Source organism: Pongo pygmaeus, chromosome 1 (genome assembly GCF_028885625.2).
Source record: "Pongo pygmaeus isolate AG05252 chromosome 1, NHGRI_mPonPyg2-v2.0_pri, whole genome shotgun sequence".
In the NCBI taxonomy this organism is placed as follows: domain Eukaryota; kingdom Metazoa; phylum Chordata; class Mammalia; order Primates; family Hominidae; genus Pongo; species Pongo pygmaeus.
In genome coordinates this window covers 177,654,575-177,669,071 of record NC_072373.2, presented here as the reverse complement: position 1 = coordinate 177,669,071, position 14,497 = coordinate 177,654,575, and the positions used below count along the sequence as shown (strand labels likewise).

Genomic DNA, 14,497 nt, shown 5'->3' with positions numbered 1-14,497 from the left:
TAGGTCCTGGCTAAACAATAGGTCGTCTTATGATGATAATGTTTAGCTATTTTGAACCATTTACATATACTGGTTTTTTTTGTTTTTTTTTTTTTCTTTTGAGACGGAGTCTCGCTCTGTCGCCCAGGCTGGAGTGCAGTGGCATTATCTCGCTCACTGCAAGCTCTGCTTCCCGGGTTCATGCCATTCTCCTGCCTCAGCTCCCCGAGTAACTGGGACTACAGGTGCCCGCCACCACGCCTGCCTAATTTTTTGTATTTTTAGTAGAGACAGAGTTTCACTATGTTAGCCAGGATGGTCTCAATCTCCTGACCTTGTAATCTGCCCGCCTCGGCCTCCCAAAGTGCTGGGATTATAGGCATGAGCCACCGCACCCAGCTTCATATGCTGTTTTTAATGGATAACTTCAGAGAAACTAAGGACACCCCTTGTTGAATTGAATACCTAGTGGGAGATCAAGTTTTCTAAGGAGATCTCTACTGTAGAAATGGTAGAATTTTGCTTTTCCTAAGATTTCTCATGCCTAATGGTTTAAATTTAGTTTAACAAACATCAGTTGGATTTGGTAGAGCTTGGGATTCAAAAATGAAAATGAGGCTGGGTGCAGTGGCTCACACCTATAATCCCAACACGTTGGGAGGCAGAGGTGGGCAGGTCACTTGAGGTCAAGAGTTCAAGACCAGCTTGGCCAACATGGTGAAACCCCGTCTCTACTAAAAATATAAAAATTAGCCAGCCATGGTGGCATGTGCCTGTAGTCCTAGCTACTCAGGAGGCTGAGGCAGGAGAATCACTTGAATCCAGGAGGCGGAAGTTGCAGAGAGCCAAGATTGTGCCACTGCGCTCAAGCCTGGGTGACAGCGTGAGACTCCGTCTCGAAAAAAAAAAAAAGAAAATGATATAGAATCTGCCTCCAAGGAGCTTAACCTAATGGGAGTGGTGATTATATGATTACAAATACATTTTTATATTTATACCTGTTTATATACTTTTATAGATATATGCTTTAAACTAGATATAGATATAGATTTTTTTTTTTTTTTTTTTTTTTTTTTTGGAGATGGAGTCTCACTCTGTTGCCCAGGCAGGAGTGCAGTGGTGTGATCTTGGCTCACTACAACCTCCACTTCCCAGGTTCAAGTGATTCTCCTGCCTCAGTCTCCCAAGTAGCTGGGACTATAGGCACACACCACCACGCCCGGCTAAGTTTTTGTATTTTAGTAGAGACAGGGGTTCACCATGTTGCCAAGGCTAGTCTCGAACTCCTGAGCTCAGGCAGTTCGCCTGTCTTGGCCTTCCAAAGTGCTAGGATTACAGGCGTGAGCCACCACCCTCGGCCTGGTTTCTCTGAGAAATTGATGAATGAGTGGAGATCTTAAGGGTGAATAGCTCAGTAGAGAACATTCCAGGCAGACAGAATAATATGTGCAAAGACTGCGTTAGGAAGAGAGGGGAGACCCAGGCATCAGTATTTTTTAAAGCTTCTTAGATGATTGCAGTGTCCAGCCAAACTCATGAATCACTGTTTTACAATAACTTTTTTTTTTTTTTTCCCAGAGGCAGGGTCTTTCCCTGTTACCCAGGCTGGAGTACAGTGGCATGAACAGGCTCACTGCAGCCTCTACCTCCTGGGCTCAAGTGGATCCTCCTGGCTTAGCCTCCTGAGTAGCTGGGACCACAAGCATGTGCCACCATAACTGGCTAATTTTTTTTTTTTTTTTTTGAGATGGCGTCTAGCTCTGTCACCCAGGCTGGAGTGCAATGGCGTGATCTCGGCTCACAGCAACCTCCACCTCCTGGGTTTTGGCGAATTTCCTGCCTCAGCCTCCTGAGTAGCTGGGATTACAGGTGCCTGCTATCATGTCCAGCTAATTTTTGTATTTTTGGTAGAGATGGGGTTTCACCATGTTAGCCAGGCTAGTCTTGAACTCCTGACCTAGGTAATCTGCCTGCCTTGGCCTCCTAAAGTGCTGGGATTACAGGCGTGAACCACTGCTCCTGGCCTAATTTTTTTTTATTTTTTATATTTTTTAGTGTTTTTGTAAAGATGGGTTCTCGCTCAGCAATCCTCCCACCTTGGCCTCCTGGTTTTGGGATTATAGGTGTAAGCCCCTGAGCCTAGCCTGGCTTTCTTACCATAGAATTTCAGCTCTGTCATCAGTATTTCCCCACTCGATTTTCTCTTCTTACTATTTCCCTACTCAGTTTTCTCTTCTGTCACCATCAGTTTCCTGAACCTTCCATTTCTCCACAACTAGAATTCTTACATTTGTTGGCCACCTTACCCCATACTTGGATTATCTACCATGCTGTGGCTCCCAACTCATGAGAACATTGAAAATCTGCTAAACCCAGTGTTAGTTCTTATTCTTCATTTTATTTGACCCAAAGTAAAATGGTATTTGACATAATTGATCTTTGCCTCTTCCTTGAGATACCTTTTCTTTTTAACTTAGCTTCCAGGATATCATACTTGTCTTGTTTTTTTTTTTCCTACTTGTCTTGCTACTGAGCCTCAATTTCCTTTGTTGGTTCTTCCTCATCTTCCAGGCCTCTAACTGTTGGAGAGTTCTGCACCTCAGTCCTTAAATCTATATGCCGATGACTCCTAAATTTGTGTCTTAACTTAGAGCTCTCCCTTGAAGTCAGACTCCTATATTGAACTGCAGTAATTAACATGCAGTGAAGGTACATAAATGTTTTTTGGCCAGGCTTGGTGGCTCATGCCTTTAATCCCAGCACTTTGGGAGGCCGAGGTGGGAGGATTGCTTGAGCTCAGGAGTTCGAGACTAGCCTGAGCAACATAGTGAGACCCCCATCTGACACCTGTAATCCCAGCACTTTGGGAGGCCAAGGCGTGCAGATCACTTGAGGTCAGGAGTTCAAGACCAGCCTGGCCAACATGGTGAAACCCCGTCTTTACTAAAAATACAAAAATTAGCCAGGCATGATGGCACATGCCTGTAATCCCATCTATTCAGGAGGCTGAGGCAGGAGAATTGCTTGAACCTGGGAGGCGGAGGCTGCAGTGAGCCAGCATTGTGGCACTGCATTCCAGCCTGGGCGATAGAGTGGTCTGTGTCTCAAAAACAAAAAACAAAACAACAACAAAAAGATATCTGTTAATATCCCTGCTCTTGAGGAATTCTAGTCTAGTGGAGAAGATACAGACTAATTTAAAAATAGCTTTAGTTGGCCAGGCGTTGTGGCTCATGCCTGTAATCCCAGCACTTTGGGAGAAAAAAGAATATACTTATAATTTGAGCAGCCAGATGTGAGGGTTTGTCACTGGGTAGAGAAGTGTTGTTCACTGAATAAAACATAGAGGCAATGGCAGTGGCTCACGCCTGTAATCCCAGTGCTTTGGGAGGCTGAGGCAGGCGGATCACCTGATGTCGGGAGTTGAAGACCAGCCTGACGAACATGGAGAAACCCCGTCTCTACTAAAAATCCAAAAAAAATTAGCCGGGCGTGGTGGCGCATGCCTGTAATCACAGCTACTTGGGAGGCTGAGGCAGGAGAATCGCTTGAACCCAGGAGGTGGAGGTTGTGGTGAACCAAGATGGCGCCATTGATTTCCTGCTTGAACAACAAGAGCAAAACTCTGTCTTAAAAAAAAAAAAAAAAAAAAAAAAAATATATATATATATATATATATATATGCAATAAAATTGGCTTAGAGCACGCCTATAATCCTAGCACTTTGGGAGGCCAAGACATGTGGATCACTTGAGGCCAAGGGTCGGAGACCAGCCTAGCCAACATGATGAAACCCTTCCTCTACTAAAAATACAAAGAAATTTAGCCGAGCATGGTGGCAGATGCCTGTTGTCCCAGCTACTTAGGAGGCTGAGGCAGGAGAATCACTTGAACCCGGGAGGTGGAGGTTGCAGTGAGCTGAGATTGTGCCACTGCACTCCAGACTGAGCAACAGAGAGAGACTGTGTCTCAAAAAAAAAAAAAAAAAAAAATTGGCTTAGAGTGTTTAACATTCCAGTAACAAAAGTTCTTTAATTTTATATTCAAGGTAACTTGAGGATATATTTCATATAAGAGATTTATAAAGCTGTTGGAACCAACCAAATGTGGGTAAAGGAAGAATAAAGTCTGATTTAGATTATTTTCTATTTCCCTCTTACAGTTTTTTTCATTTCATATTTCAGTGTTTTTTTCTGAATTTATAAGAAAAAGTTCTGGGTGATTCAATGAACTGAACACTTTGAAAAATTTTATTAAATACCCATTTGTATATGTGAATATGTAGTCCAAACCAGTTTGTGTATGTATGTTATACATAAATAAAAAGTTTAAAAAGCATTTAAAGAAGTAAAGTAATGGAGGCTGGGAGTGGTGGCTCATGCCTGTAATCCCAGCACTTTAGGAGGCCGAGGTTGGCTGATCATTTGAGGTCAGGAGTTCGAGACCAGCCTGGCCAACATGACAAAATCCCGTCTCTACTAAAAATACAAAAATTAGCCGGGCTTGGTGGCGGGCGCCTGTAATCCCAGCTACTCAGGAGGCTGAGGCATGACAATTGCTTGAACCCAGGAAGTAGAGGTTGCAGTGAGCCAAGATCGTGCCACTGCACTCCAGTCTGGGCGACAGAGCGAGACCATATCTCAAAAAAAGGAAAAGAAAAAAGAAAAGATGTAAAGTAATGGAAGTAAAGAAACTTTTATTATTATTTCAACAATCTTAGAAATTCTTAATATGTGCCCTTGTGTCATGTGACATATATCAATACTGTAGTCTAATTCATTTCAGACTCTTGTAGCATATCCCATTAATGGTTGAAATGTCAGCCATGATACATCCCTTCATTTCCTCAAAGCTGCGTATTCCAATCTGAATATTTATAGGTTTTTTGTTTTTTTGATAAAGAGTCTCACTCTGTTGCCCATCATGGAGTGCTGTGACACAGTCATGGCTTACTGCAGCTTCAAATTCCTGGGCTCAAGCAGTCCTCTTCAGTCTCCCAAGTAGCTGGGACTACAGGCATGCACCATCACACGTAACTAATTTTTCTTTTCTTTTATAGAGACAGGCAGGGTCTTTCTATGTTCCTCAGGCTGGTTTTGAACTCCTGGGCTCAAGCGATCCTCCTGCTTCTACCTCCCAAAGTGCTGGGATTATAGGCATGAGCCATCATGCCTCACTGAATATTATATGTTTATATAAAAGTTAATTACTGAGTAATATATTTTTAAAATATTTGATTACTTTTGTGTGACACTGTATAATGTTACTGCCAAAAAAGACTAAATCTTCCCCTTATTATGAGATAGTCCCTCTGAATGACATTTTTTGGCATTTTTGATTGTAAATAAAACAGAGACAAAGGCAATAAATAATTATGTAGCTTAATGAGTTGAAAATAAAGTGAACACACTTGAGACCATCACTCAGGTTAAGTAACAGAACTTTGTCATCTACCCCAAAGCTCGCTTCGGCCTCCCAAAGTGGTGGGATTACAGGTGTGAGCCACTACACCCAGCCATGTCCTTTCATTTCTTTATAATTTTATGACCCAACTATTTAGGCACCTGTATAATTTTGTCCGTTTAAAACAATTTGATGTCTTTTGAGTATCTTTTAGTTTATAGGTTCCTCCTCATCCCTTTCTTTTCCTTATAATTTGTTTATTGAAGAATCTATTGTTTGGATTTGTAGAGTTTCCCTCAGTCTGGATTTTATTGTATTTGTTGCTGTTTTGTAAAGACAGGGTCTTGCTGTGTTGCCCAGGCTGGTCTGGAACTCCTGGGCTTAAAGTAATGCTCCTGCCTCAGCCTCCAAAAGTGCTGGGGTTACAGATATAAGCCACTCTGCCAGCCTGGATTTTGCTGATTGTATACTAATGGTGCATCTTTCTCTTTGTATTTTCTGCAAATTGGTAGCTGGATTTGGAGGCTTAATTAGACTTACGTTAGATCCCTTTGGCCAGACCCTTAGGTGTTGTGTTCTTACGTTATGAGGTACATAAATATCTAGTTGTTTCTCTTTCTGTGATGTTAACAGTTATTGACACTTAGTAGCTAGATCTATCAATTCATTGGGGATTATGGTGATATTTTAATCATTTATTTTTCACTTACTAGTTGGATTACTTTTATAAAGAGCCACTTTCTGCTACCTATATTTGGTTGCCCAGTGGCACCTGAACCACATTTTAAGATAAGTATATTATCTTAAAATAATATACTTTTATGTTGGGAATCCCTAGAAAGACTTAAACAGAACCTCTTGGTGCTGAAAAGGAGCGTGATAAATCTGGGGAAATTAATTGATACATTTATTTGATGAATACTTATGGAGAAAGTATTCTGAGCCAAACATAATGCTAGCTATTGGGGTACAATGGTGAATGGATCAATCTAGTGGGGGATTATGATAATAGCTATGAAAGAGATGTTTCAGGGGACCTAACTTAAATCAGTGGCTCAATGAAGACTTCTCTAAGAAAGTGTCCTTAACTTGAATAAGGAAGAATGAGTAGAAATTAGTCAAGCAAAGAGAGAAAGGAAGTTTTCAGTCAGAGAGGACATTGTGTGAGTGGTCCTTTGCTGAGAAAAAGCTTGACTTACGGAAAGATGAGGAAAAAAGGTCATACAGCTATAACATTGTGAGCTTGAGGGAGAGGATTAAGAGGCAGATAGGATCCTAATCAAGCGGTAGGGCCTTATAATAGTGTTAAATATCTTGAGATGTATTTTAGGTATAATACAGAAAATTTCACCCATGGTCTTATGCTAGGTTCTGAGCCTATCTAATATACATCTCTTCAAGACAGATATACCTGTTTAAGATGACTAATCTGGATAGATTGGAAAGTATAATCATTTTTATTTGATCCCAGCTTTACATAACTATCCAAGATGCCATGTATACAAATGATATTTATTTATTTATTTAGAGACAGAGTCTTGCTGTGTTGCCCAGGCTGGAGTGCAGTGGCGCGATCTCAGCTCACTGTAACCTCCGCCTCCTGGGTTGAAGCGATTCTTCTGCCTCAGCCTCCTGAGTAGCTGCAATTACAGGCATGCGCCACCATGCTTGGCTAATTTTTTTATTTTTAGTAGAGATGGAGTTTCACCATGTTGGCCAGGGTGGTCTCAAACTCCTGACTTCACATGATCCACCCACCTTGGCCTCCCAAAGTACTGGGATTACAGGCGTGAGCCACCGCGCCTGGCCACAAATGATATTTAGATAGAGAAAGAGAGAGAATTCTAAAAGCTAATCTGGTTGTGTTCACAGGTGTCTGGAGAAGCCAATGAAACTCAGATTGCAGAAGCACTGAAGCGTTACAGTGAACGGGCATTCTTTGTTCGGGAAGCTCTGTTTCATCTTTTTAGTCTGACTCATGTGATGGAAAAAACAAAGCCAGAAATTTTAAAGGTAAGAATAAGAAACTGGATATGAAATTTTTGAAATGATCTCCCTGGGCAGATGATTTTTTGAAGAAAATTGGTGAAAATTTGCATTTAGTCTTTTTTTATTATTTATAATGTGATTGATGCCATGTGATTTCAATCATTAGCTATAAACGAGAGACAAGATAGTGGTACAATGTTATTGAAGTTTTACAGTAGTCTCATTAAGCAATATAAATGTCTTGTAGTACATATTTATCTACCTAAAACCAGTGACCACCATGATATTTTATCACCAACTACTGTAGAAAATGAAAGTATATGACTGGAATCAGGACACTGTATTGTATATTAACCCTATATTGCTTCCCAAATAGATTTTTTAGAAATACAATATTGGGCCAAATATGGTAGTTCATGCCTGTAATCCTAGCACTTCAGGAGCTGAGACAGACGGGTAGTTTGAGCCCAGGAGTTCGAGACCAGCCTGAGCAACGTGGCAAAACCCCATTTCTACAAAAAGTATAAAAAAAAAAAAAAAAAAAAAGAGAAGTAAAGACAAAGAAAGCAAATATCGGAATTCCATAAGGTACTTTTCCATGCTGTTTAGAACCTACTGTGCATTCTTAACTGATTTACATTACTCCCCAGTTAAGTTTTTTTGTTCTTGTTTTTTGTTTTTTTTTTAAAGACATAGGGTCTTACTGTGTTCCCCAGGCAAGAGTGCAGTGGCTATTCACAGGCCTCAAACTCCTGGGCTCAAGCAATCCTGTCTCAGCCTCCCAAGTAGCTAGGACTACAGGTGTACATCACAGCACCTAGCTGTTTTAACCAAGACAGCTTTTGAAGGGCAAGAAAGGAGATTTCTTAATTTTATTGAATGCTTCAGGCAACATTTATCAAAATGTGGTCCTTTGGGCCAGGATGCAGTGGCTCACACCTGTAATAACTTTGAGAGGCTGAGGCAGGTGGGTCACTTGGGTCCAGGAGTTCTAGACCAGCCTGGCCAACATGGCAAAACCCCATCTCTACTAAAAATACAAAAAATTAGCCAAATGTGGTGGTGCATGCCAGTAATCCCAGCTACTCAGGAGGCTGAGGCATGAGGAACCTGGGAGGCCGAGGTTACAGTGAGCCGAGATCGTGCCACTGCACTGCAGCCTGAGCAACAGAGCAAGACTCTCTCAAAACAACAACAACAACAACAAAAGTTGTCCTTTAACCACTAGAAGTCTAGGATGTTGCTTATTTAAAAAGCATATTTGTGGCCAGGCGTGGTGGCTCACACCTGTAATCCCAGTACTTTGGGAAGCCAAGGCAGGCAGATCACTTGAGCTCAGGAGTTCAAGACCAGCCCAGGCAACATGGCAAAACCCTATCTCTACAAAAATTACAAAAATTAGCCAGGTGTGGTGGCATGCACCTGTAGTCCCAGCTACCCGGGACACTGAGGCAGGAGAATTGCTCGAGCCAGGGAGACAGAGGTTATAGCGAGCTGAGATCATGCTACCGCACTCCAACCTGGGTAACAGGAGTGAAACCTTGTCTTAAAAAAGAAAAAAAAAAAAAGATATTTGTAAACCCCACCCCCAAAAATTTAGATTCAGTAGGGCTAGATGAGGCACAGGAATCTACGTTTTAATAAGCCCCCAAGATAATTCCAAGGTAATTTTTACGCACGTTCAATTTTGAAAACCAATGAGCTTAGGACTATATTATATTTGGAACCTCACTTAGTGGGCACAATTCCAAGAGATGGGTTTTATCTTCTATTTTACAGATTATGAAATTGAGGTTCTGTGACATTAAGTAATAATAAGTCAGTGGCAGAGCCACAGCTTGACATCCTACATATCTTAAATTCTGAGAATGAGGTGCTTGGGTAGGAACCAGTAACATTTTAGTCCTTAGGATATTATCACCAACACCTGTCACTCCTTTTATATATATCAGAGGATGTTGGCACTTGGTATATGAATTGTCTTTTTTTTTTTGGTTTTAATTACTGTGAACGAGCAACAGAGGACTAGATCTCTAGTCTTGATCTGAAATATTCATTCGGACATTCAGAGAATGATTCAGAGATAAAGGAAAGAATATAGGCTGTTTATTTATTTATTTGTTTATTTATTGAGGTAGCATCTCACTCTGTCACCCATGCTGGAGTGCAGTGGCATGATCATGGCTCACTGCAGCCTCGACCTCCCTCCTGGGCTCAAATGATCCCCCTTCCTCAGCCTCCAGAGTGGCTGGAACTACAAGCTAATAACACCATGCCTGGCTGAATTTTAAAATTTGTTATTATTATTATTGTTTTTTTTGTAGTGATGGAAACCCACTGTGTTGCCCAGGCTTGTCTCAAATTCCTGTGCTCAAGTGATTCTCCCGCTTTGGCCTCCCAAAGTGTTGGGATTATAGGAGTGAGCCACTTTTATTTTATTTTTTTAAAGATACAAGATGTAGCTGTATTGCCCAGGCTGGAGTGCAGTGGTGCATGATCATAGCTCACTGCAACTGCAACCTCAAACTCTTGAGCTCAGCAATCTTCTGCCTTAGCTTCTTGAATGGCTGGAACTATGGGTGTGCGCCATCACACCTGGCTAATTTTTCAAATTTTTAAAAATTTATTTATTTATTTATTTTTGAGACAGTGCCTCACTCTGTCACCCAGGCTGGAGTGCAGTAGTATGATCATAGCTCACTGTAACCTCAAACTCCAGGGCTTGAGCAATCCTCCTGCCTAAGCCTCCTGAGTAGCTAGGACTACAGGCCCATGCAACCACACCGGGCTAATTTTGTAGAGACAGGGTCACACTATGTTACACAGGCTAATTTTTAAAAATTTTTTATACAGGCAGGTTCTTGCTGTGTTGCCCAGGCTAGTCTCGAATTCCTGACCTCAAGTGATCCTCCTGCCTTGAGCTCCCATGGTTCAGTAATTACAGGCATGAGCCACTGCACCTAGCCTAGGCAATTCCTTTTTTTTTTTTTTTTTTTTTTTCGAGACTGAGTCTCACTCTATTGCCCAGGATGGAGTGCAGTGGTGCTATCTCAGCTCACTGCAACCTCCGCCTCCCATGTTCAAGCGATTCTTCTGCCTCAGCCTCCTGAGGAGCTGAGATTATAGGCACCTGCCACCACGCCCAGCTAATTTTTGTATTTTTAGTAGAGACGAGGTTTCACCATGTTGGCCAGGCTGGTCTCGAACTCCTGATCTCAAGTGATCCACCTGCCTTGGCCTCCCAAAGTGCTGGGATTACAGGCATGAGCCACCATGCCTGGCCAAGGCAATTCTTATAGGGAATTTTGCTGCAAAGGGGAGCAAAGAAAAAAGATGGTAATTGTTTGAGGAGCTGAGATTAAAAGAGGGATGTTTTGTTTTTTTTAATAGGAAAAATATATCTTGTTTGTATCCTGATATGAATGATCCAGTACAGAATAAAAAATTGATATAAGAGTAGGAGGGGCGAACAGCTTCCTTTCAGTAGACAAGAAAATAATGATCTAACATATACATGGAGGGATTTGTTTTACAAAGGACCCCAAAAGATTCCTTATGGTAGCAGGCAGGAAGGTGACATGTATATGTACGTATGCTGGTAAGTTGGTAAGTAGGATACATGTGGTAATGAGAATCTGAAGTTCTTTTCTGGTTGCTTCAGTTTTCTTTTTTTTTTCTCTCTTTTCCTTAGAGACAGGGTCTCACTCTGTCCCCCAGGCAGAAGTGCAGTGGCACAACCATGGCTCCCTACAGGCTCTGCCTCCCAGGGCTCAGGCAATCCTCCCACCTCAGCCTCCCAAGTAGATGGGACTATAGGCGTGTACTACCATGCCCAGCTTTATACACACACACACACACACACACACACACACACACACACACGTATATGTATACATATATGTGTATATACACGTGTGTGTATATGTACATATACATATGTGTATATACACATACATGTATATACACACATACTCACACATGTACACACACATAGAGAGAGAGAGAGATGGAGTTTCGCCGTTGTCACCCAGGCTTGAGTGCAATGGTGTGCTCTTGGCTCACTGCAACCTCCGCCTCCTGGGTTAAAGCAGTTCTCCTGCTTCAGCCTCCCGAGTAGCTGGGATTACAGGCATGTGCCACCGTGCCCAGCTAATTTCTGTATTTTTAATAGAGATGGGGTTTCACCATGTTGGCCAGGCTGGTCTCAAACTCCTGACCTCAAGTGATCCACCTGCCTTGGCCTCCCAGAGTGCTGGGATTACAGGCGTGAGCCACCATGCCTGGCCCCCAGTGAATTTTTGTATTGTTTTATACAGATGGGGTTTCACCATGTTGCCCAGGCTGGCAGTTTTCTTAGTGTAGTTGAAAGCAAGGTCTTCAGCTGATAGTGAAGAATGGGAAGGATTCTTTGGGGGTTTGAGGGCAGAGGAAAAAGTGAGAAATAGTTGTCTAGGCCAGGGGAAGTGAATGGATTTTATTGCACTTTAACCTCAGCAGTGTTCTCAAGGAACTGAAGATTGAAATTTGAGAGTGAAGTGTGCTCTATTCAAGTCAGTGAGAATTTATTCACTGCCTTCCATATAACAGGCACCATAAGTAGGTCTTGGAAATACAAAGATGAGTGACCTGTGTGGAAAAGATTCATTAGCTTTACAGAAAACCTCTACATATGAATAGCTGAATACCTGCCTTTATGAGGTAGACTGGAACTATTTGTGAGTAACTGCTATATCCTAGGCTCTTTGCACATGAGGATGAAAAAGAAACTTATGACATCTTTGAAATTACTATAGACCAACAAAATAATTCTCTGTGAAGGGGGCTTGTATTTATAAGGTGAATTAAGAGGACTAATTTTTTTTTTCCAGCTTGTGGTTACTGGGATGAGAAACCACCCTATGAATTTGCCAGTGCAACTGGCTGCAAGCGCCTGTGTATTTAACTTAACCAAGCAGGATCTTGCTGCAGGAATGCCTGTCCGACTCCTGGCTGATGTGACCCATTTGCTGCTCAAAGCCATGGAACATTTTCCCAATCACCAGCAGGTAAGCTTATGTGAATTCCTTTTCAAATAGTCCTTGTAGTGTCTTCTACTCATCTCCTACAGTTCAGTTTAATAGACCAAGGCTGGAAATTCAAATGCCTTTGAAGGCTGTGGTATGACTGAGTGTAAGAAAACAGAGAAGTGGACACCAAAGGAGTATATTCCGTGCCTAAAAGCACCTAAATCCATATATTGGGGGACATAATACAAGCCATACAAAACTCAACTTCCTCCTAGATCTTGAGTTTGTGATCATTTCAGCAGATAGGCACAGAGGATCTGTTCTGGGCTAGGCACTATCAAATGCTGGGATACATAAATGATTAAGACATGTCTTTTCCATTTCTAGCAGTATGGTAGAAGGTGTAACTTGTCTTATACTTAGGATGAATACTAAAAATGTTGCTTAATTTTTTTGTTTTTTAAACAGAGTCTTGCTCTGTTGCCAGGCCAGAGTGCAGTGGTGCAATCTCAGCTCACTGCAACCTCCACTTCCCGGGTTCAAGCGATTCCCCTGCCTCAGCCTCCCAAGTAGCTGGAATTACAGGCGCGTGCCACCACACCCAGCTAATTTTTGTATTCTTAGTAGAGACAAGGTTTCAACATGTTGGCGAGGATAGTCTCGATCTCTTGTCTTTGTGATCCTCCCACCTCAACCTCTGAAAATGCTGGGATTACAGCCACCTCACCCAGCCCTTAACATTTTTTTTTTAGGTCATTTGAAATTGACCATTGAGTTGGCAAGTTAGTAAAAAATACTGAGAGGCTCAAAACCAAGTAAAAATGGCAAACCACATTGGTGAGTGGATCATTGAAGCCAGCTTCCCTCATTGAGGGCAATTGCCAAACTAGATGAAATTTAGGCTTTGATTTCATGGCCTCTGGAAGCCGGTCAGGCAGAAGACTCCTAGCATAAACTATGACTTCCTCCCCAGAGATACATTCTTACAAAAAGGGAGCTATAAATAAGTCTGCCTATGTTAGGGAAACAACAAAAGAATAAGCCCAAAGAAAGTAGAAGGAAGGAATAACAAAGATGAAAGTAAAAATTAATAAAATAAAAAACATACCATTATTTTAGAGAGGATCAATAATTCCAAGAATTGGTTCTTCGAACATATTTAATAGTATTGAAAACTCATTGGCAAAGTTGATCAGGAAAAAATGAGAAAGGATGCATATAAAATAAATAAGGTTAGGAAATGGGGTGGGGGAAATGGGAAGTCACTGTAATGGGTAGAGTTTCCTTCCGGGGTGATGGAAATGTTTGGGATGATGAAATTGTGATGGTTGCACAACTCTGTGACTATACTACAATCCATCAAATTGTACACTTTAAGTAGGTGAATTGTATGGTACATGAACTGTATCTCAATAAAGTTGTTATATATCTTTAAAAATAATGTTTACAGTAGGCCAGGCATGGTGGCTCACGCCTGTGATCCCCGCACTTTGGGAGGCCGAAATAGGAGGATCACTTGAGCCCAGGAGTTCAAGACCAACCTGGGCAACATAGTGAGGCCCTATCTCTACAGATAATAAAAAAATTAGCCTGGCATGGTGGCACACCATCTGTGGTCCCAACTACTCAGGAGCCTAAAGAGTACATGCCTAAAAGCATTTAAATCCATATGTTGAGGAATTGTTTGAGCCAGGCACTCAAGGCTGCCATGAACTGTGATCAAGCCACTGCACTGCAGCCTGTGCAACAGAGCGAGACTTTGTCTCAAAACAAACAAAAAAGAATGTTTGGGCCGGGCGTGGTGGCTCATGCCTGTAATCCCAGCACTTTGGGAGGCCGAGGCAGGCATATCACATGAGGTCAGGAGTTTGAGACCAGCCTGACCAACATGGAGAAACCCCATCCCTACTAAAAATACAATATTAGCCGGGCGTGGTGGTGCATGCCTATAATCCCAGCTACTCGGGAGGCTGAGGCAGGAGAATCACTTGAACCCAGGAGGGGGAGGTTGCAGTGAGCCAAGATCGCACCATTGAACTCCAGCTTGGGCAACAAGAGCGAAACTCTGTCTCAAAAAAAAAAAAAAAAAAAAAAAAGTGTTCACAGTAGCACTGTGTAAC

The 14,497-nt window shown here is 42.0% G+C and overlaps 1 protein-coding gene across 1 annotated transcript in view; it reads left to right on the top strand.

The window, feature by feature from the left end:
* The window catches only part of ZYG11B (zyg-11 family member B, cell cycle regulator), a 99,655-nt gene that overhangs the window by 45,195 nt on the left and 39,963 nt on the right, over positions 1 to 14,497 (top strand). Inside the window, exons 4-5 of the mRNA XM_054500560.2 lie at positions 7,255 to 7,395; positions 12,240 to 12,416. Coding sequence (XP_054356535.2) covers positions 7,255 to 7,395; positions 12,240 to 12,416 — 318 coding nt within the window. The remainder of the gene's footprint in view (positions 1 to 7,254; positions 7,396 to 12,239; positions 12,417 to 14,497) is intronic.